Source organism: Emydura macquarii, unplaced genomic scaffold (genome assembly GCF_026122565.2).
Source record: "Emydura macquarii macquarii isolate MOO-44397 ecotype Brisbane River unplaced genomic scaffold, CSIRO-AGI_Emac_v2 contig_561, whole genome shotgun sequence".
Classification (NCBI taxonomy): Eukaryota; Metazoa; Chordata; order Testudines; family Chelidae; genus Emydura; species Emydura macquarii.
The window spans coordinates 4099063-4121020 of record NW_027130698.1 but is presented as its reverse complement, the minus strand read 5'-3'; the positions used below and the strand labels follow the sequence as shown (position 1 = coordinate 4121020).

General features: G+C 38.6%; 1 protein-coding gene across 1 annotated transcript in view; it reads left to right on the top strand.

Annotated features, from left to right (window-relative positions):
* Nucleotides 1–21958, top strand: part of LOC137147730 (transcription initiation factor TFIID subunit 4-like) — a 205107-nt gene that overhangs the window by 136423 nt on the left and 46726 nt on the right. Inside the window, exon 14 of the mRNA XM_067540058.1 lies at nucleotides 8164–8286. Within this exon, the coding sequence (XP_067396159.1) occupies nucleotides 8164–8286 (123 nt within the window). The remainder of the gene's footprint in view (nucleotides 1–8163; nucleotides 8287–21958) is intronic.

The window sequence follows — 21958 nt, the reverse complement described above, 5'->3', positions numbered from 1 at the left end:
GAATGCCTTTTCCACCTCAGTAGGTCCAGTGCTTCCCTCTAGCAGCAGGCTGACGTATACCTTCGTCCCTCAGAATATTTCCCCCTCTAGAGGTGTTTGAGGGTAACACTGTTCCCCAAAATGGCTGTTCCCCTCTGGTCACCAGTCCCTTCTCTGGGTTTGCTAGGCCCTTGCCTCTTTGCTGCGGCTTTGGCCACTCCAGCAAATGGCGGTGGGGGTGTTTCCACCCTCTAATCGAGGCCCCAACCCAGGCACCCTACAAATAGCAGCCCCGTGCTGCTGGTTTCAAGAGTGCTACTAGTTTCCCTGGTTATCTGCCCATGGCCCCTCAGCTCACTGTCCATTCCTTGCTTTAGCAGGGCCTCTCCCGGCCTCCTTGTCTGAGGAGTCTCTCAGTCTCCGATAGCCCCTTTGGCCATGGCAGTGCTAAGCAAACACACAATTCAGTTGCCCCTCTGGCAGGGTTTCTTCCTTCCAGCCTCCTAGCCTGGGAAGGCCTTCAGCCCTGCTTGGGCAGGGTTTCTCCCACAGCCCCTCTGTATCTATGGGGTTCTGTCTCTCAGTATACCACTCCTCCTTCTCTACCCTCTTGGTCCTTGCCAGCATCTGCACCACTCAGCTCGCCTCACTCCCACAGCTCCTATCACCCACACCTGTCTGGCTGGAGGAAAGGCTTTTAAGAGGCTCCAGGCAGGTCCTTGATTGGCCTCAGGTGCCCTAATTAACCAGGGGTAACCTCTGTTCAGCTACCAAGGGAAGAGGGTGCTGCTGATCCTGGGACTGCTAGACCTGCCTTCCTTTAGCCCTCTGGCCTGACCCTGTCACAGGTGCATAAACATGGGACTCTTAAATAGGAGTAGAGAAGTTATTTTATCTCAGTATTTGGCACTGGTATGACTGCTGCTGGAATACAGTTCTGGTATCTACAGTTGGACAATGGATGTTGATAAATTGTAAACCAGAGTGCCCACAAGATTGGAGCTCTGGGAAAGAGTATGCTTAAGCTACTTGGGGTGTCTTTGTGTGGTCTTCATGGTCCTGTTGCTAGCTAGTACAAAGAGAGCAAGGCCTGTGGAGAGTTGGAAGGCAATGATTGTGTTGCCAGAGGCTGGTGGCTTTCAGGAAGCTGATCACAGCCAGCACAGACAGGACACCTCACGCTAAGGACAGGTGGTAGCAAGATGCCTTCTAACCTTGGATACCCATCACATGCCTTATAGCAATGGTTCTCAAGCTGTGGGTTGGGACCCCAAAGTGGGTCATGACTCCGTTTTAATGGGGTCTTCAGGGCTGGCATTAGATTTGCTGGGGCCTGGGCTGAAGCTGAAGTCCGAGCCACACCGCCTAGGGCTGAAGCTGAAGCCTGAGGGGTCCAGCCCTGGGCAGTACAGCTCAGATTACAGCCCACTGCCTATTGACCCTGACATGGTCAACATTTCAGATTGGGTCTGGTGCTGAACATCACCACATCAACTCATCTCCCACCCAGAGGATAGAGCTTATAGGAGCTGTCTTAGACTTTTGCTCATGCCAGGGCATTCCTACCAGTCTTGCCTCCAGACCATTTGCTCCATCAAAGAGAATTTCAGGCGCTTTCCTACCACAACAGCGCGGAGCTTGAAGCTCCTCAGTCACATGCGTGGTTCAGCATGTGAGGCTTCAGCTCAGGCCTCTCCAGGTTTGGCTGGCATCGGCATACAGAGACAAACTGGACAAAATAGTTTTGCTTCCCATTCAGGTTATTGAGTCCCTCCTGTGAGTCCCTCCTGTGGTTCAACCCCCAATCGCTATGCACAGGAGTACCCTTCTCCAGGGCTCAGCTTGATGTCTCTAGGCATGGACACATCAGCGTTGGGGTGGAGAGCACATTTAGGGACCCTCGAGACTCAAGGCCTCTGGTCCCGATCAGAGGTCTCACTTCACATCAGTGTCAGGGAGCTGAAAGCAGTTTGCTTAGTCTGCCAAACTTTCCAACCCCATCTGGAAGGCAGTCATGACAGACAACAAAACAGAAATGTTATGTATAAACAGATAGGGTGGAGCGTGTTCCTCTTCCCCAGGCCACGAAGCCCTCAAGTTGTGAGATTTCTGCATAGCCCACTCCATACACCTTGAGGTGAATTATCTGCTGGGATCCCAGAACAAGCTGGCGGACCATCTCAGCAGGTCCTTCTGCAACCATGAGTGGTCTATTCGCCCGCACATCGTGAGTAGCATCTTGCAGTGGTGGGGAGTTCTTCAAGTAAATCTGCTTGTGATAAGACTCAACAGGAAATGTCAGAAATTTTGTTCATTCCCGAACTACAGCCTGGGCTTGATCACGGACACATGCCTCCTTCCCTGGGTAGACCTGTTCTATGCATTCCAACCCTTCCTGGTCATTCACAAGGTGCTGCTCAAGATCAGGAGGGAGAGAGCATCTCTCATACTGATAGCCCCAGCACGGCCCCGACAACACTGGTACATAACACTACTGGAACTGTTGGTGGCTGCTCCAATTGCCCTACCATTGATGCCGGACCTAATCACCCAGGATCACAGCCACCTCCAGCATCCCAACCTCAATTCTCTCCACCTCACAGCATGGAAGCTTCATGTCTAAACCCTTTAGAGTCGACATGCTCGGAGCCTGTTAGAGAGGTCCTCCTTGGCAGCAGGAAACCATCCACAAGAGCTACATACTTGATCGAGTGGAATTGATTTTTGATTTGGGCAATGCTGAAGAGTCTCTCTCTGATGCAAGCATCAATACCTTCCATCTTGGGCTGTCTGCTGCACTTGAAGCAGCTAGGTTTGGCGGTGTCATCCCTAAAAGTTCACCTAGTGGCGATCTCTGCATTCCATCTAGGGGTGGATGGTCAATCAGTCTTTGCTAATATGATGGTGACCTGTTTTCTCTAGGGCCTGGACAGGTTATACTGCTAATTTTGCCATCCCATTCTCTCAAGAGGAAAAAATGTCTGTCTGAAGTAGGGATTCCAGCAGTAATCATGCTATTTAATTTTCAGAATTAGAAAAAGGTTTTGGATTCAAATCTGTAGTCTTCACTTGCAAAGGGTCAAACAGTCCTGTGATTGCCACATCGGGTCAAATTCATATCCAGTACACATCAGCAGAGTTAACCTGGAGAGTAATCTAGCTCACTGTATTTTTCTCAATTTGTAATATAAAATTCCATAGATGGATGCAGTAACATTAGTTTTTGGTTCTTGGGGGGTGGGGGGGAAGGCTTGCAAATAAACTCATTCTCATCTCCCTAACAGGAGGCTTCTTACTGTTATGTGAAGTGCCAGCAGAAGAAATGGGAATATATATATAGACACAAACACACATATAAAAAAATTAAGGCATGCATTTACATTTAAAATTGTAGTGTTTATTGGTATTTCTATAACTATCATCAACGTATTGTTTGTTGTTGGACAGAAGAGAATTAAAATTCCTGTTGTAAAATTATTTCCAAAATACAACATGAATAAACATTGCATATATTCTTGTGTTTTAGAAATAATTGGTAAGCAGTGGTAACATTGACATTTCAGGTTGACATGCTATCAGCTTGCTTATGCCATGTGCCAAAATTACAGTCTTCCTCTCAATTACAATTACAATAATGTGATGGACAGAATGGTGCTTGATATTAAATATGGTGTACTTGTAATCTGCCACTTTTTTGTTGAGAAACTTAAAATAGTAAAAATAGTATAATAACCAGTGGTGTGAGGAAAACAAAAAAAACATTTTGTGCTCTCACTGCTGACTTTACAGTAGTTAACTAATGAGGAATGTCCTCAGTGCGGTTTTTATCTAGTGATGCTGGCTCACAAAGAAAGATGCTTTTGTGTGAGAAAGGACTACTATATGTTAAAGTTGTTATTCAACAAACAGACAAAAAAAAAAAGTCAAGTAAATCTTAGCTGCATTCAAAGCACACTCAAAATTAATCTTGGCCAGACAGGAAAAGAGTAAAAGGAGCATGAAAAGACATTTTATTTTTAAACTTTTAAGAAGCTATTAGTGATAAAAGCTATAAAATCACCTGGGGAGTTTTTATTAATTTTTAAATATATAAATGTTGAAAGACAGCTGCTTTGGAACAAGTTTTTTTCTTGTATTATATAGATAGGCAAGTTTGTTTATGTTCTAAATATACATCTTGGTTGTCAAAAAGTTAATTGTCTCGTTACAGTCATTGCAAAAGTACCACTGTCCTCAGACTTATTTTTCTGTTGTACAGTATATTGTCAGAGTAAATTAGAGTAATATTGAATAAGAAATGCAAATGAAAGTGATCTACAAAAAGAACGCATTACTGTAGTTGTATCTTGTTGGTTGATGTAGCATGTTGTATTTAATAAAGCTAGACTTTTATTAAATGGGGGAATGTTTTTGGAAAGGGAGAGACTGATGAGACAGGTGATATGAGGTCAAGAATGGAGATTGTGAGGGGTGTTGGAGGGTTGCAAAGATGGGAAAAGGAGGGCTTGGTGTAAATGAGACGGAGGTTGGGAGTGATGGAATGGAGAAAGAAATAATGGCAGCTTCCGCATTCCAGAGGGAATAATCTGTCTTGGGGTTTTAGTATAAATTTAGAAGTAAAAGTCAGTCAAACAAAGCTCTGTAATATTAAATATCCATATAATGTGAAAAAGTGTAAAAATATATATGATGAGCTGGTTTACAACTTTACAGTATTTCCTGAATTTTCACAAGGATGGTACCAAGGCCCTGAGCCTGCAGAGACTTCTGTTTAATTTCTATACACTGTAAAGAGGTCTCCTGACTTCAATAGGAGGACTTAAGTGTAAAGTTAATCACATTTGCATGATCAAGGCCTATGCTGGTAATCATAATGTCATGACGTAACTCTGTAGATATTGTTGAGAATGTAATTTCATTGAGCCCCTATTTTCAGAAAATGTGACCTTTTTAATGATCCCCTTTGACTATTCTCATATTATATCTCAAAGGTGACTTTTTAAAGATTTTTTAGAGTTTTGACTTATACAGCATCAGTTTTATATATGTCAGTATTTTTTAGCCTGAGCCAGCTCATTTTTAAAATTTCAATTTGTGCATCTCACTGATAGAAAATGTCTTGAAGATATTTTAAGTGGTTGCCTACAAAAATAATGAAGTTATAAATATGGAGGATGCAACTTTCTCTTACAGTATACTAAGGTGTGAACTGGAGATCCAGATGTTTACAAACTGTATTGTATATGTATCTGGAGTTTCATATATGGAAATTTGTTTGTATTGTATTGTATTAATGTCTAGAGGTCTCAGCTGAGATTAGGGCTCCATTGTACCTACGCAGTGTAATTAAGGCACATAGTAAGAGACAATCCCTGGCTGCGAAGCTTATGGTCTATACAAGATAGACAAAGAATGGGAGGGGAAACAGGTACAGAGAGGTGAAGCCTCTGGTCACATAGCAGATCAGCGGAACAGCATCCATGTCCTTTGACTCTCTGTATCATGTCCACTGGACCAGTATCATGTTCACTGGACCACACTTTTTCATGTATTACTTGTATTATAGTTAACTGCATAGTCTCTGTGTGTTTGTTTGAGCAGTCAATGCTGTGGTAATTTAAATAAACACACTAGGCACATTGCTCTAAAATTGATATCTAGCAGTCAGCTATAGTTCTTTTCATTTTAAAAAATAAAAATGGAAGGGCAAAGAAACAAATGGATGCTGATCCACTCTGCAGGCTCCCAGACCTGCCCAGGTTTGCTCTGTGAAACACCACCGGGGTACTTGGCAGGTGAGGACAGGATTTGCTCCACTATACAAAATCTACGAAGGTGCCATGTTTATGATTCAGAATTTGCATGTACAAAAGTCAAGAAATTCTGAATGATGATTCCTAGAACACCTATTCAGCCATATTATGTGCATATATTAAATGTTCAAGCTATAACTATATGCAGTAATACTAAATAGTACATATGCCCAAGAAAGGACTGAGGTACAGTTGGTCTGGGAACTCCAACTTTGAGTGACGTATTTGAATAATATTTTTTTTTTTATTATGTCAGTTGCCTTTCATACTGCATTTCTGAGCGTAGCCTCCCATGAAATTAAAACTCTTCTCCAGTGCAAATTTTCACATTCTCAGTTGCTCTCTACTCACTTTTGTCTGAGATCATTGTGAGCCAGTTGGCCCTAACTTAAATATTCAGCAGACTTCTGATAATTGTGATAACCCTTATATGCTGGCGAGCATGGCAAATTAGCAAAACTATGATTGATCTTTTTTTATATGCAGTTTTATCTTCAACCTTTCCTGGCTATATGTTATACTATAGTAATAATTTCTTCTCTAAGGTATTTGCCAGTATCTAGATTTGCACATCTATTTACAGTTGCCTTGAAGCCTCATAATTACAATACAGCTGAAATGTCCATTTTCTTTCCCTGACTACAAATAGGGATCAATCGAATTTTAAATTACTGCTTACGGGCTAGTTTCCAATCATGACCTTTGTAAATGATTAGAGCTCACCATTGTTGCTATCTACCTTGAAAGGGTAAGCGGGCAGGTCTGTCTAACTGGCATTTAGTCTGGAAGAGAGCCAAAGATATTTGAGCTAAAAACCTAATATGAGTTGGCAAAGGAAAGTACATATAGACCTTTGACTGCCATATAGATGTTATGCCCACATTCGACTTTGGTATTTAATTAATTCTTTTATTCTATAGATGGTTGAGTTGTATGGATGTGTATAATTTTTGTGTTGAAAGTATTATGCAAACTTGAATTTGCGAAATAAAACTTAAATTCACAGTGGGAGAACATGTCAAAGAATAACCAGATTTAACACATAAATATGCTACATTGAAAGCAGTCTCTTTGCCAAAGAAAGTTAAAATATGCAATTAATCTAGTTAGAATAAATTTAAAAAAGAAGTAATTATAAAATCCAAAATGATACAGCAAATAAGACATTTAATAGATCTTTGTTTTTTTGTAAAAGAGAAGGGGAATGGGGAAAACACACAGTATATTCTATTTGTTTATTTAGGCACCTGATCACTTAACTGTGATCAGTAAATTCAGACTTTTCATTGTATGTACAATTGGCAGTTAAATATACTGAGTCAGTTCTAACCACGCCTGCTAATTCTTGTTTTCTGTTGTTGAGGAGCTGTATTTGAGCAGTATAATCTTTGACAAACCTCAAACTACCTTGGAAGCATTTGATATTATGATATTAGTGAGAGATTAGAAAGCAAAAACCTCTTCTGAACAAAACCAAATAATTGCACACAAAAAAAAAAAAGTGAAAGTAGTGATGAGACATGAATGATTGATTGCATCTAGTAAAAATGTATGTACTACATTACCTAATCATGCTTTTGTACAATATTACACTACCTCCATATAGACTTGTGTGTACTATTTGTGGGAAATGTTTGTGGTCATTAACTCTTTCTAAAGGGATTGAACGATGTAATGAGTAAAACAATCTGATCCTTTCATCATAAGGGTATCATATTTTTTCCTATTTTCTGTTCTCTCCCCTTTTTGCAACAAGCAGTATCTGACTTGTAGATCAAGGATGTGGCTTTCCTTGCTCCAGTCTGTGACTAAATCTGGGGTTAACTAACCCCTAATCCCTTAACAGTAATTAGAAATTCAACTTTTCATTACCATGTTGCCAGCAAAACCTTCCCCTAATGTTCAGAGATAGAGATTGTTGACTACTTTCTTGAGATGAATATTAAGTGTATGTGAAATGGTCAAAATAAACTTCAGATTTTGAGATGAATAGAAATGTTTGAATTGTTGTACTATTTTGGCTTTTTATTTATATTTAGACGTCATGGTCTGAAGATGTATAGTGTATTCTACTTGCCAATGAATTAAATGTCCATGTTTAAAGGTGGGATTTTCAAAGGCAGCTCAGTGATTTGGAGCACAAATCTGATGGAAAACCAATGGGACTTGTGCACCTGAGTCATTGTGATGCTTTTGAAAATCATGATGCTGCAAGTATGATTTGTTAAAATCTGGCATAGCCGTATACAGCATGATCCTGTGAGACATTTGGGCACTGTCAACTTTCACCACATTGCATGATCAGTCTGAGTGTAATATTTGATATGTTTAAATAAAATTGAAATGTAGATTTTTTTCCCCCCTGTAATAGATGCAGCAACAGGAACTAGCACAGATGAGGCAGAGGGATGCCAACCTAACTGCACTGGCAGCTATTGGTCCACGAAAGAAACGGAAGCAGGATTCACCTGGCTTACTTACCATAGGAGGAGAGGTAAAAAACAACAAAACTTAAATGTATAGTGAAAATCAGTGATTTTGGAAACGCACTAGTAATTACTGTGGAATACTTCTGAGTACAAATAATAATTACAGATCATTTGAGTTGGTATTCTTAGTGGATTATGTAATGTGGAAAAGGGGATACAAAATACTGAATTAGAAGAAATAGAGAGTCCAGATACTTCTATACTATTTTTGCATGTATTTCACCACCCAAGATCTACAGACAATAAAAAAAAAAAATTTAGTCTAAAATGAGATCTTTTATCTTAAACTTTCAAGAATCATCTTTCAATATATAATTTTTATTTGAAAATAATTAAAAATTAAACTGGAAGGACTTAAGCCTATCTAAAAATGTCCACTTCCTTTAAAATTAATGGTTCAGCGTGGGCAACCCCAGGCAATCACCTACACAGGAAAGGTGAAAAGAAAGAGCAAGTCAGGTAGAAGTATCAGTAGCAAGTACTTGTGGAGTTGCTTGAGGTTTGGATTGAGAACTTGTGTGTCATATTGGTAACGGTCGGTCTGTTTTACAACTGTAGGAGCCTGTGTTACAAAATGGCTGTCTCCTCACGCTGTGGAAGTACTGTTCCATTTGTATAGTGTAGGCAGGCCTGTATGCTATACAAAACAGTTGTCTCACTGATCCAGACTAATTCGTTGGACATTTCAGCATATACATTTTAACATGCCTCAGACCCCTGGTGAAGCACTTCAGACAGAGTTTCATGCACTTCTGTTCAAATAGAACAATTCTTCTTTGTGCTAAAGAGCATACATCCGTTACAATGGGCACTTCAGCCTGGATGCGGAACCAGACTTGTTGGTGGGCATTCCTGTGTTGCCTATGATTTCCCTGAAGTTCCGGCTGTGAATTCTGCCTGCACAGAAGCAGGTAGGTTTAATCCCTGTCTCAGAGCTCTTCTGAGGAAAATGCCAACATTTTCTTTCAAATTTTGAACTAATAATTTGGCTTCCTTAATTCTAGCTGTGTCCCACAGCCATGTTTCCTTTTAGGAGAACTTTTTCCCCTCAGCTCTTTTTCCTCTTTAGATGTTCTAAAGTTGCTGGTGCCAAGGCATTTGTTGGGTTTGATGCTAGTTAAGGTCACATCTATACTACAAAATGGACTCAAATTTCAATTGCACTGAAGAACAGCCCTGTCTTCTGACACATGTATTTTTAGTGTAAACCTACCCTAAAAAAGCTATCTAGGTTTTGTGCACTACAGACTCTTAATCTGGTGCTGTCAATCTCTCTTCTTGTCTCTCCCATTCACTGGGTTTAATAAACTGTCAGAGTTACCACAACAGTACAGTTGGAGAAACATCCATAAGAACCTCATCTGGATGAAAGATGGAATTAGCCATCAGTACCAGGTCTGTTTAAAAATCAAGCCTTCAGTTAAAGGAACAATGGAGAAGGGCAGTCAGAGGAGGCTCCAGCTGTCACTGATGTTGAAAAATCATATTGTGAGGTGGAGGCTACTGCTTCCTCTTCACTTGCTTGTTTGGAGCTGAATTAAGGGGAATTTTTCAGCCTGAATAATTGCTGCAACCTTCCTTGTCCTCAACTAACCTGTTCCTGAGTGGTCAGCAAAGAAGCTTTTACCTTCCAACTTTCTGTCAACTTATGAAGAACCTATGTGTTGTGTTTGTTGGCACTTGTGCTAGACAGAATTTCACTTAACCACTGGAAAGGGTTAGTATTGGGCAGTTGCTTAATGGATACTGCTGAGAGTGTAGAAATCCATTGGAATAAGGAGCAGCCTTTGTGACCACATAACCACAAACTCTGGGTCTGCATTCACACAAGGTATTAAATCCTGTATATAGCCCTTAAGGAGTAATACTAAAGAATATAACAGGGAAAGTGTAGAGGGAGATGTTTTCAAAGTATCATCTGAAGTTTTAGCCACAGAAATCCCACAGACTTTAATGAGTTGTTTGGCTATTACCTCATTCACTATTTGAAAATTTTACTTTCTGAAAGTTCAAAACAATGAAAAGATGCAATCTACTATAGAAGCTAAGTGTCATATTTAGTAACAGTCTGAATGTTCAATTTTTGTTGATTGCAAAGTTAGCTTTTTCTCCTCCTGCACAATTGTCAGTTATTGTTTCAGTTTTGTCTGTCTTTCTAGTATTTGTATACATGGTTTTTTAAAGGTACTTACATTGTAAACATATTTTGTGGATGTTGTATAACAGTAGGATTTAGTTAATTGATCTAACTACAGGCAAATAGTATTGCATGGATTCATCTCTCTCCTTGACCCAGAAAATCCATTAATACTGGTTAAAATAATTGTTCATATTTAGAATGTGTATAATTGTGGAAAAGCAATTTTGGATACTGCTGAGATGAAAGGATATTGATTACACAAACTGTCTAAAGAAATATTGCCACCTACCATGAAGAAATAAAACTATCAAAACATATTTTCCAATACGTTAAGTAAATTCAGTGTGATGTAATTTTAAAATAAGTTAAACATGATTCCTTGGAATGTGAGTTGCGTTGTGAGAGAGAATAGGTAATAACATAAGTTTTCTTTTTTCTTAAGCAATTGATTAAATACTCCACTACACTCTTCCATTGGTGTCAGTGGTGTAATTATAAAGAAGGCAATGAAATAGGAACAAAACTGTTGAACTGACTTACTATAAAAAGTTGTGTTTGATAATAAAACCAAGAGTTGGTGAGTAATTTCTGTTACAGCTATAAAGAAAATATATTCTCTTTTAGTTTCTGTTTTGGTTAAACCATTGTAGCTCTCTGCTGCTTTATCTTCTTATTCTCTATATTCTTTACTCATTCTCTGTTTAGTCCTTTCCTTGTCTTTTTTCCTTTCTGTGGTCCTGTAGAAATATAATTTCCTCTGTAGCAGCTAGCAGCCAGCAGCCCAAACCAACATTCAGGCTGTGTATTACTATATATTAATTTAATTTAATTCAAGCTGAGATGGAAGGAGAAAAGGAAATGTATAATGCCTTTTGGAGAATTGAACTTGAGCATTTCCATATCTTTTTTTATTTGTTCAGCTGCTGATTTCTGAAGTTGTTTTGAGAAATTAGATTAAAATATTGGTTTGATTGAAGGGCTTGAATTTTTGTGGGGTGGTTTTGAATTTTGGACCCTTCTATTGTTTTGTGAACCTCATGTGTTTAAAAATCATGAATCAGTCTTCCCAAAATCCTAAGATATTAAAAATAATAAACTTTAGGGGGGTTTATTTGACTTTTACTCTTTGAGCCTATAGGGTTCATGCTTTCAAGCTTTTATCTGGAACCATGAGGGTTAGAAACTTGATTTTCTTTATAAAGCAGAGATTCTAATGTAATTGCAGGAGCTGGTACTTTTAAGAAAAATACTAAATATCACAAGATTTCTGATGAAGTTGCAAGAGTTGGTTACAATGCTTCTACTAATTCAAAATCTGTCTGAGCATCCCTGCAAAGGTAGCTACACTAGGGCTAAATTTGTATATGGAATGAAAGTGCACGAGTCAAGTGCAAATATTTGTCTAGATTAAGCAATAATATTAATTAACACATTTTGGCTCTTCATCAAAAGAGACAGCTAGTGTCCCAAAATATGTAAGTATGAAGTATATGTTTGAAATGTCTGAGATTACTGTGTGTTTAAATATCGAATGAAAGCAGCATGTGAAGGCCTTTCTCTTGGTACTTGCTGGCACAGATGTTTTTTCAATACTGATCTTTCAACAGCAGCTTCAGGGCTAGTTCAGTGAATCACCACTTATTGAAGACAATCATTTCAGAAAAAAAAGAAAAAGAGCCTTTAACATAATGGAAGAGCAACCATCTTAAAAATCCATAGCAAGCTAACCCCATACTTCCATCCTTCAACCTCTACCAAAAAAAAAAAAAACCTAAAAAAAAGTTCCCTGCTCTGAATTGCAGAATGTTCAGTATCAACTATTGGCCCACTGGCAGGATTGAGGGTCCAATACCTTGTTTCCCTTCAGGACTAGAAAGCATATCTTTATACCATCCAGGGATGGAGATTTCTGTACAGCCCTGGAAGGTCCCAAAATGACTGCACTTTAAAATTGTGACATTTGGTATATAGAAAAGCTGATTTAGGTCACTTTTCAAAGTATTCTAAATGCATATAATAGACTCTCTATACATAAATAGCTCCCAAGCCTTTCCAGCCTTCTGCCCACACCTTTTCGGAAAGCTGGTGAAAACAGATGGGTAGTTACACCTTGCCTTGAAGGTCAGCAAACCTAGGTTATGACAGATTGGTTGAAGAGCTCAGGAGAATGTCTTACCAGCAGTGCTCTCATCGTAATAGAGATTCCAGCTGAAGTGCCTGCACTGATCTCAACTGCAGCAGTATGGCATGAGGAGTGCGAGAATCTTTCCAGGGAACCAGGTCCCAAACCAGTTAGACCTTTACAGTTTAAAACCAACACACTGAGTTCAACTCAGAAGCCATTGTGGATTCCGGAGCACTTGTGGTCATGTGCTCTTGGCCTGGAACCCTGCTTAATAAGCAAGCCACCACTTTCTGCATGACCTTCAGCTTCTAAATGGCACCAAAGTGTAGCTCCATACAGAGTGTTCTACACTAATCTAATGTTAAGGGGACAATGGCTTTGAATAAATCTGTGAAAAGATAAGGCTATGGTTAAGGCACTCATTGGGCTCAGGAGATCTGTGTTTCTTACATGTTCTCTCAGAAACTCCTGAGTGACCATAGATCTCCCTCTGCCTCAGTTCTCTATCTGTGTAATAGGGATAGTAATACTTCCTTACCTCTCAGAGGCAATGTGAGGATAAATTCAGCCCAGGCTCTGATACACTCAAATTATGCACCCATGTTACAAATGGCACTCTCACTCCTGGTATTAGGGATGCCAACATAAGTTTCATCAGGTATTCTGGATACCTCCCAAATTCTACCACCTTTCACTTGTCCAGATTAAGTCATATCCTAGCCCCGTTTCATCTAGATACTGGGTAATTTGTTTTGCTCTGGCTGGATCAGACATGATAAAGAAGTGAAGCTGTGTTTCATCAGTACACTGAATGCATTGCAGACCGTATCTCCTCACAGACTCCCCAAAAGGCCTTCTACGCTCTTTGAACAGGAAGGGTGACAATATAGCCTTCTGTGTAATCTGGAGGAGCAAACCCTTGTGACAGAGGAGCAGTTACCCACAACTGCCCTTTGGATTCTCTTTAAAAAAAAAAAACAAAAAAAACACCACTTAAGAACAACACAATCCACCCCTACAAGGTCTGCAAGTAAATCAATAGAATCTCAAGATCGGTGTTAGCCCTGCTGACAGATTTAAAAGAATTAGCACTGATACTCAGTCTTCCTCTTTGGTTAGGAGGAGGTCATATCTCATGCAACACATATAATTTCTACTCCCTGCCCATAATGAGCCATTAGACTATACACTTTTCTCTTTGGAAGGGAGTAATTTTGCATCAATGCAAGATCAAGTTCCCATGTGTCTCCTGTTCTAATGAACAGTTTTTACCTTGTTCTTTATAGCCCTTTACCTTACTGCCTCATTAGATTTTTGTAAATAAATTTATTTTTTTAAGAATGGGCAAGAACTGTTTAAAAATAGTTTAAGAATCCTTTACACTACATAAACAAATGTTCTGAAGGCTGATATAATAAGCCTATAACTCCTTCATTAGTGTTTACGACTCAATAAGTTAAAGTTTTCTTTGGATGCTTTAAATCCATGGATTGACCGAACTGAGCCTAGAGACCCTTTATGCTATATTGTATCACTGTCTACACTGGTACTTTTTACGCCATGGATCACTGAGGTGATGGAACATAATGGTTATTTCAGACCTATTACGATGTACTGTGTCAGTCGCGCATACCATACTAAATATCTGTGAAAATTACTAGATGCCATACATTTGAGCTGGGATTTTCAAAGAGTCCTAGGAGAGTTGGGGACTCAACTCCTGTCTACTTTGAATAGGAATTGGAACCTAACTGCATTGGGCTTCTTGGAAAATCCCAGCCTTATATGCCATTTTTTCTAAATAGCAGCTTGTTTGGTTTACTTCCATTTTCAAAAGGTCAAAATAAATAAATAAATAAATTGGTCCACAGTGTAGACAAAATCTACTGCAAATATCTGTTTGAAAATCAAAGTCATTTACAACACTGTACAGATGTTTCCCTAACTAGTAATTTCACATTTTTGTCATTCCTGTAATAAAATAAAAGAAACATACATTAAAAATAATAAAAAGGACTCCCAAGCTGAATTCTTGTTTATCAGGTTGAAATCCAAACTGGATTTTAACTGCTGAAATAAATTTTTATTAAAAAAAAAATCATATGTTTATTGTATGAAACAAAATTCACAACCAGTATCTTGATGCATTTCCACAGATACTGTCTGCAGTAAAAGGCAATGGAAACGTTAGATTATTTTATTTAACTGTAGCATTGTTAATTATTAGGCTACATTGGGACTAAAGTCATCTGGAATATTTTCCTACACCCATTGCAAACAGGTTGAGATTATTATGTGTATTCCTCTAATATAGACAGTGAATCAAGAGTCAGTAGAATAGTTTTGCATGGATCTTTGTTGACAGCAAAAGCAAAAAAGAAGAGGAGGAGGAAGAAGTAAGTCAGCTTGCTATACAAGAATATAGAGAGTGGCTCTGTGCCAATGAAAGCATTTTTTCCCCCACTGGTCAAACAGGTTTGCATTTTGTATGTATTCCTTTGATCTGTGTAACACAAGATACTTTGACAGAGGTTCAGTGATCTTAATCATTTCCCCTTAGTGGCCAAGACAAATTTGGCTGATGCTTCTGTTGGAGATGGCGATGGTAGTTAATCCCAGCTGACTGCAGAGAGGAGTTGACCTACCATCCAGAAGCAGAGCATTTGAGTATTTCTTTCTATGCTGCTCAAATATTTTTCTCAAGGCATACCTTTTCTATGGCTATATAAGTAATAAAATATTTGAGTGTGTATAGAAAAAGTCTTTATAGTCCTACTCTATGCCAAAAATGATTGCACTTTAACAGGGAAGAAGAGATTTAGGCTATATCGTTATATTAAGGTCTCTCCTACAGGTGCTTCTCCAGAAGAGGCAGGTGTTAGGTCAAAACCATCAGGGGGATTTCCTTCTTCTCCCTGCCATCTCTTTTGATGTCAAATGGGCCTAGTGGGCCATGTTTTTTCCTCCTAGCAAGAAAAACCCCAACATTTTCTGAGACTGGGATTTTGAAGGGATCCCAAGAAAACTGGGTGCTTAAAATCCAGTGGAATTGGATGCCTAATACCTTTAGGCTTCTTTCTCAATCTCATTTGGGGGATTATCTCCTTTACAAGGTTATCAACTTTCCATTATCTAAAATATAATGAAAACATTGGAATAATCGAGTTCACCCTTAAAAATATCTTCTACCTATCCAAGGTTTCTTGATGCTCGTAAAGTGGACCTTTCTATCATGACATGTTCCAAATTCTTATTCATGCTACTACATTTGAATGTCATTTTACAATATTCTTTTGATGAAAAGGCAGAGGGGACCCTGCCTAACAAATTGGAGATGGCAGCGTCTCACTTAAGAGTTGCTGTCTTACCCATCATATTTTTCAAAAGTCATTCAACATGTGGGATGAAGAAAATAGATAGCTGGAATACAAGATCCCCTGAAGTGTTAAAAAGAATGTCATCAAATGTAACTGGGCCACCCACATCTTCAGTGGTACAACTCAGCATGTAGTAAAAATGATCTCCTTCATTATAGGAGTTTTGTTCCAGTCAAAAGAGCTTCCAGTTTAAGACCTTGGCAATCATAATACAGTAGCATCTAAATCAAGATTGATGTCTTTCATTGTTTTTTTTTGACCGCCTGCCGTCTGCTGCCAGGACTATACTTTAATTTTCAATGTCTTCCTCTCTTACGATGCAGTTATACATCTCTTCCAGATTCAGGCGCCTTCCCCAATTTTCAAGATGTTGTCCTGAGGTGATCTGCTATCATCAATTTGTGGTGCAGGCAGGATTTTACCTTATTAGCTCTCAAGTGCTCAATAAGCCTAAGCTATCCTTAGTCCAAAAAGACTATCTTAATACTGTCATAGGATTTTGATCAAACCTTTATTTAACTCTGAAATTTCCCATGTCCACACCGATTCCATACATTTTTTACCATTCTGCCAGTATACATGTTTCCTTTTCAGGGCTTGGCTTCACAATATCAGCCAAGGATAAAGTTGAGGGCTGAAAGTTTTCTGTGTTCTTTTATGTTGTAAGCAAATCTTTTTGGAGTCATTTTGTTTCTGTTGCTCATTAAACACACTCATTTTCACAAAGGTTTTTAAGAAAGTGACATCTGAACTTTGTTAAAACAGTTTAATAGTTTACATGAAAAATACAAATTTAGATCTACTGGGTCATAAGAGAGACAGTAAAAGAAGAAAGATTTTTAGAAATGTTAATACAACTCTCAAGGTGATTTCTTTGAGAAGCTGCTTGTGAGTATCAGTCTCCAAAGGAAAACAAAAATATCCTGCTAAACAGAGGTGCCAGAATTATTAACATGTATCTTAGACAAGAGAAAGATTGTAAGTATAAGTCAATCAAGGTATAATAGAACATTCCCATTATCAACCCACTGCCCTTCTGGTCCCTGAGGGATGAGTCAGTGTTGCCATACTGACCCGTGCTGCTTCTGCAGCAGCATTCATGCCTCTCTTCCATCTCTCCCAGGTACCCAGACAACAGCCCCCTACGGTGTGGTCATTATCAAGAATGAAAAATAATAACAAAATGTTACATATGTATCTTAGGAACTATATTATTTAGCTATTTGCACAAGGGGGCAGAGTTAAGATTATACATATTCTGCCTTTTACTTTGGCATTTTCTGATTGAATGCTTAACTTTGAAACTTTAATAGTTTTATTTTGTAATGGAAGTTCCTATTTGATGGTATCAATATTCTCCCAGTCTATGTGCATTTACATGTACAGCCCAGTTGCATTTGTGTTAGCCCTTTTCTTTAGACACTAGAATATGTAGCGCCAGTGATCATTTTCCCGCTGTTTTAAACTGTCAGAAATGTCCTGTCTTGTCCCATTCACAAAAAATGAAACATTTGGACCTCAATCCTCCAACGACTTGTGTAGACACTTAGCTTTATGCATTATGATTAGTCCCTTTGCTGTCAAGACTACTCACAGTGAGTAAAATTAGTCATATACATTATGTTTTTGTTTATTCCAGGATGTGTATTTGTCCATGTATGTATTCTGTCCATTTTTTTGCTTTTACTACTGATTGTAAAAGCAGTTTCTGATAGTATAAAAGACAAAACTGATTTTATTTTAGCAAATACATCATTTACATTTTTTTCTCAATGGTAAAAGTTGTTTCTGTTGGTGAAAATTGATAGAAGGCATATTTTTGTAAAGTCTCACATTATTTGACAATGAGAACTCAGCAGCAGCATTATTATATGTTGAGTGTAGGCGTGGTCTCGTTCAGATTGTATCTCAAACTACTATAAGGTATTTATTTTGCTTTAAAAATAATTAAAACAGTAAAAAATTGTAATTGTGATGTCTTTGTGTTGATGTCCTTTTGTTACACAGTCCCTTTTAGTGAGTGACTGAGGAAAAAGGTTTTTTTTGTTTTTGTTTTGCCTGGAGTCAAACAGGAATATGCTGGCTAAAGGGATTCTGTGGGAGAGTTGGACTGGGGAGGGCCTGAGGGAACTCAGGGAGCCATGCACCACTGGCAGCTTGTCTGTGCTAGCTAATTATAGCTAGTGTACTGTTTACTTTAGTGGTATACTCCTTATTTATTAGCTGCTTAGTTACTGCCTGCCTTGGAGTTACAAGCTTGTGGCCAGTTGCTGCAGGGATGGTACACTTCGAGGGGATGGGCATCAGCCAGTATAACAAATCAAAACTCCCCAACCTTGTCATGTATTTTAAAAGAGAGAGAAGTGTTGACAACAGAGGGGACTAGGAGGGTCAAAAAGAATTGCATGAGAAGAAAAAAATTGGAAAAATTCAAGAACCTTTTCTCTGTCTATAAGGACTGTGAGATAAAAATAAACTTAAGATTCAGAGGAGAGATTTCCAATAAACATGAATGGTAAAATTTTCATAAGTGTTTCAATGACTTTGGAGTTTGTCTTATATCTAAAAGAAACTAAGGTTTGGTCTACACAGAAGTGTACTGGTTTCACTAAAGATGTGATTTTATACCACTTTAGTTAAACTGGTGCAACTGATTAAACTGGTTAAACCGATTCTTATATCAGTTTCAACCTGGTTTATATTTGTTTATTTAGCTTAGCACAAGCTAAACTGTTATATCCAGTTTTAAACTGATATAAGAGAGTCCATGCACATAAAAGTGCACCAGTTTAACTCAATGATTTAAGTTAAATCAGTGCAGTCTGTGTGTAGACAGGCCCTAAATCACTTCGGAGGCCAAGTACCTGAGACTTAGCCTCCTATGGGTATGACTACACTGCATCTGTAAGGGAGCCTTCCAGCTCAGGCTGACAGACTTGTGCTAATGGGGCTCCTGCTAGCATGCTAAAAATAGCTGTGTAGATGTTGTGGCTTGGGCTAGAGCTCAGGATCTCAAGCCTGGGGTGGGCCCAGCTATTTTTAGTGGTACTGCGGCAGAGGGCAGAATGTATCACTTCTAATGGAACCATGATATTTTCTTGCAACTATATTTGAAAAAGTAGAAGACATTGCAAACATTATCCATAGCGCATGGAAATGGTGGCTGTTCATGCCAAAATCAGCAGGTAAGAGGTATTTCCCCTGCCTCTCTGAACATAGTAATCTCTTGAGAGCCAGGCCAGTAACAGTGAGAACAGTATGAAGCTGCACTTCTCTACAGTGGGCCATTTACTGAACAGTTTAAAGGAAGCTCAGCAGAACTAGCAGAGTGCAAGACCCATAAAAAGTCAAAGTTCCGATCTCCAAAGGAGGAGGTAAGGAGTAAAGGGAGCATAACAGGTTAAACTGCTTCGGCCAAAGAAGTGAGTACCCTCAGGCAGAACAGCGTCTCTAATCATTGATAGTGGTACTAGCTCTGAGGGGAAGAAAACTCAGGCTGGTGCTCTCATGTAACATTAAAAAGGACAAGCATTCTGTCAGGGGAAAAAGTCATTGGCATGGGATTTCTTCTCATGATCAAAAAGACAGCAGCACTGCAGTCTGCTTTATGTATAGAAGAAGTGTTAGCAGAGGGGATTTCCCCCCTAGGTTTTATCACTAATCTATGATTCTTCTTCCCAAGGTATAAAAGAAGTCACTTAGCTCTCTCTCTCTCTTTAAGAGATTTAAGCTTATCTCAATTGTAATCTTTGTTACTTTTTTCCTATTGCAATTAGAGATTTTTAAGGAATGTTTTTACAAAACAGTATGCATATACAGTTCTGATGGACATAGAAAATATGTAAAAAGTTCCAAAGGGGTAGCCGTGTTAGTCTGTATACAGCAAAAACAACGAGAGTCCTGTGGCACCTTAAAGACTAACAAATTCCTGCGGGCATAAGCTTTTGTGGGCTGCAACCCACTTTGTCAGATGCAGGAATTTGTTAGTCTTTAAGGTGCTACAGGACTTTCGTTGGGTGGTGGTTTCTTTAAAAAAAAAAAAAAAAAGTAAAATGTCTGGATCTCCAAAATCAACAGTCATTCTGTCTTCTTTACTAGCAATTCTTCACAAATACCAGGAAATGCAGGTTCAGAATACTGCTTTTGCCTCCCTTGATTGAGGTAAGAAGCTCTTTCTCTTTTTCTTCTTGAGCAAAGTTGACAGCCATTAGTTGAAGTCAGCTTTTATCTTCCTTTAATAACAGAAGGAACATCTATATAAGAAGTGTAAGTACTGTTCTTAGTATTTTTGTGAGCTGCACAGATAATTCCAGAGGATGTAAGACGAGAGGAAGCTTCTCTTGCATTCTTTTAATTTCACAAGATATCTTCACAGGTTCGAAGCCAGCATTGAAAGAATTCTAAAAGAGCACAAGTTTAAAATAAGGAAAAAATTGTCTTCTTAGAAGAAAATATAAAGAAAAATGTCATCCTTGGCTAATCCCCTCCTTTCTCCATCACCACATCATTGTACAAAGATATGGCGTTCTCCACATTTCCATCCCACCTGGTAGCTGAAGCTTTACATCCCAAAAGAAATGCCCTATGTCTCTTTGCAAACCTGAAGTTGTCTCCTACCGGTTGTTTGGTAGCAGCTTCTTAATTTCTTCAGCAGTATACTCTGATTCAGGGAGAATGATTTCTGAAACTAAAATATTGGAAGAATCCAAAAGAAGAATTTCTAAGTGCATTCCCTTATCTGCTTCAAGAATTACTTTGTCTAAATCTTGAATCAGTTATGTACAGATTATAATCAAGAAATCTAGTTGGTATCACTAAATGCAAAATCAGCAGATGATTTTACTTTTAACTGGTCATGTTCGTTGGCTGTTCCTGCTTATAGATGGGAAAAATTACAAAGTATGATCTTTGATTTCATGCTAGATCAGCAGAGTTCCTCAACCCAGAATCATTTGTCTATGGCTGAATCATTGTTAAAACAATTATAAATTATTTTAGTGAACTCTTCAAATTTCACCTCAGATTAAAAAAACCCTTTACTTATGCTCTCATGGGGAGATAACAAAAGCCTCTAGAGTATAATTTTGAAGTAGTGATTCTAAAGAAACTTGCACTTTTATAGAATATTTCCTCTAGTTCTACAAGGTCAAATAATATAAAGCATTTAATCCTTTAAACTAAGAAAGCTCAGGCATCTGGTCAATTTGCAGCAAAAAATTACTAATTTAAGGCAAATATAATCTCCCCCCTTAACGATTTTAAGACTGATTCAATAGACATCTTCTTGATATGTAGTGGAAAGACTGTAAACTGCGAAATATCAGCTTTGAATGTCCAAAGGTTCTATGACAAGCTAGTGTTCTTCACCATATTTATTTTAGATATTGTACTCCAGTGAATTGTTTAAAATTTGTGATCTACTGGTGGGTTTGGAGTGAAATTGAGGATTTTCATACAATAGATATAGCAAGAGGCAAGTAATTGTGCATCCCATATAACTTTTAAAAGTTCTTGTGCTAATTTCTTTTATTAAACTAATTCATGCAAGTGATAATCAAAATGGTTTTTCTTACCCAGTGGTCTAAATCAGTGGTTCTCAAAGTGGGGCTCCTGGACCCATGGGGGTCTGCCATGGAGTATGCAGTGGTCTGTTCCTTGAGGCAGAGCTAGAATGTCTCAGCACAGCATTCCTGCACTCCTGCACATCATGGAGGATGCCATTTTGTTCTCAAAATGGTGTCCTCCACACAATGTGGCCTTGCACAGGTGGTGCGTGAGAGGTCACACTAGCGGGGGCATTTTCATACTGATGGGAGTGTTCCGAAATGAAAAGGATTCGGGACATCTAGTCAGATGCCAAAGGAGTCCTTAGGGGAAAATGTTTGGGAACCACCCTTGTTTCTCATCTTCATGTTGCTTAAGTACTACATATTGTTGTGGAAAATGTATTAAATTGTGCTGATGAAGCAATTGGGTGAAAGGGAAAGCAAATTTCTCATTGTGGAAATGTTTCTCAAAATGTAGATTCTGCAGCA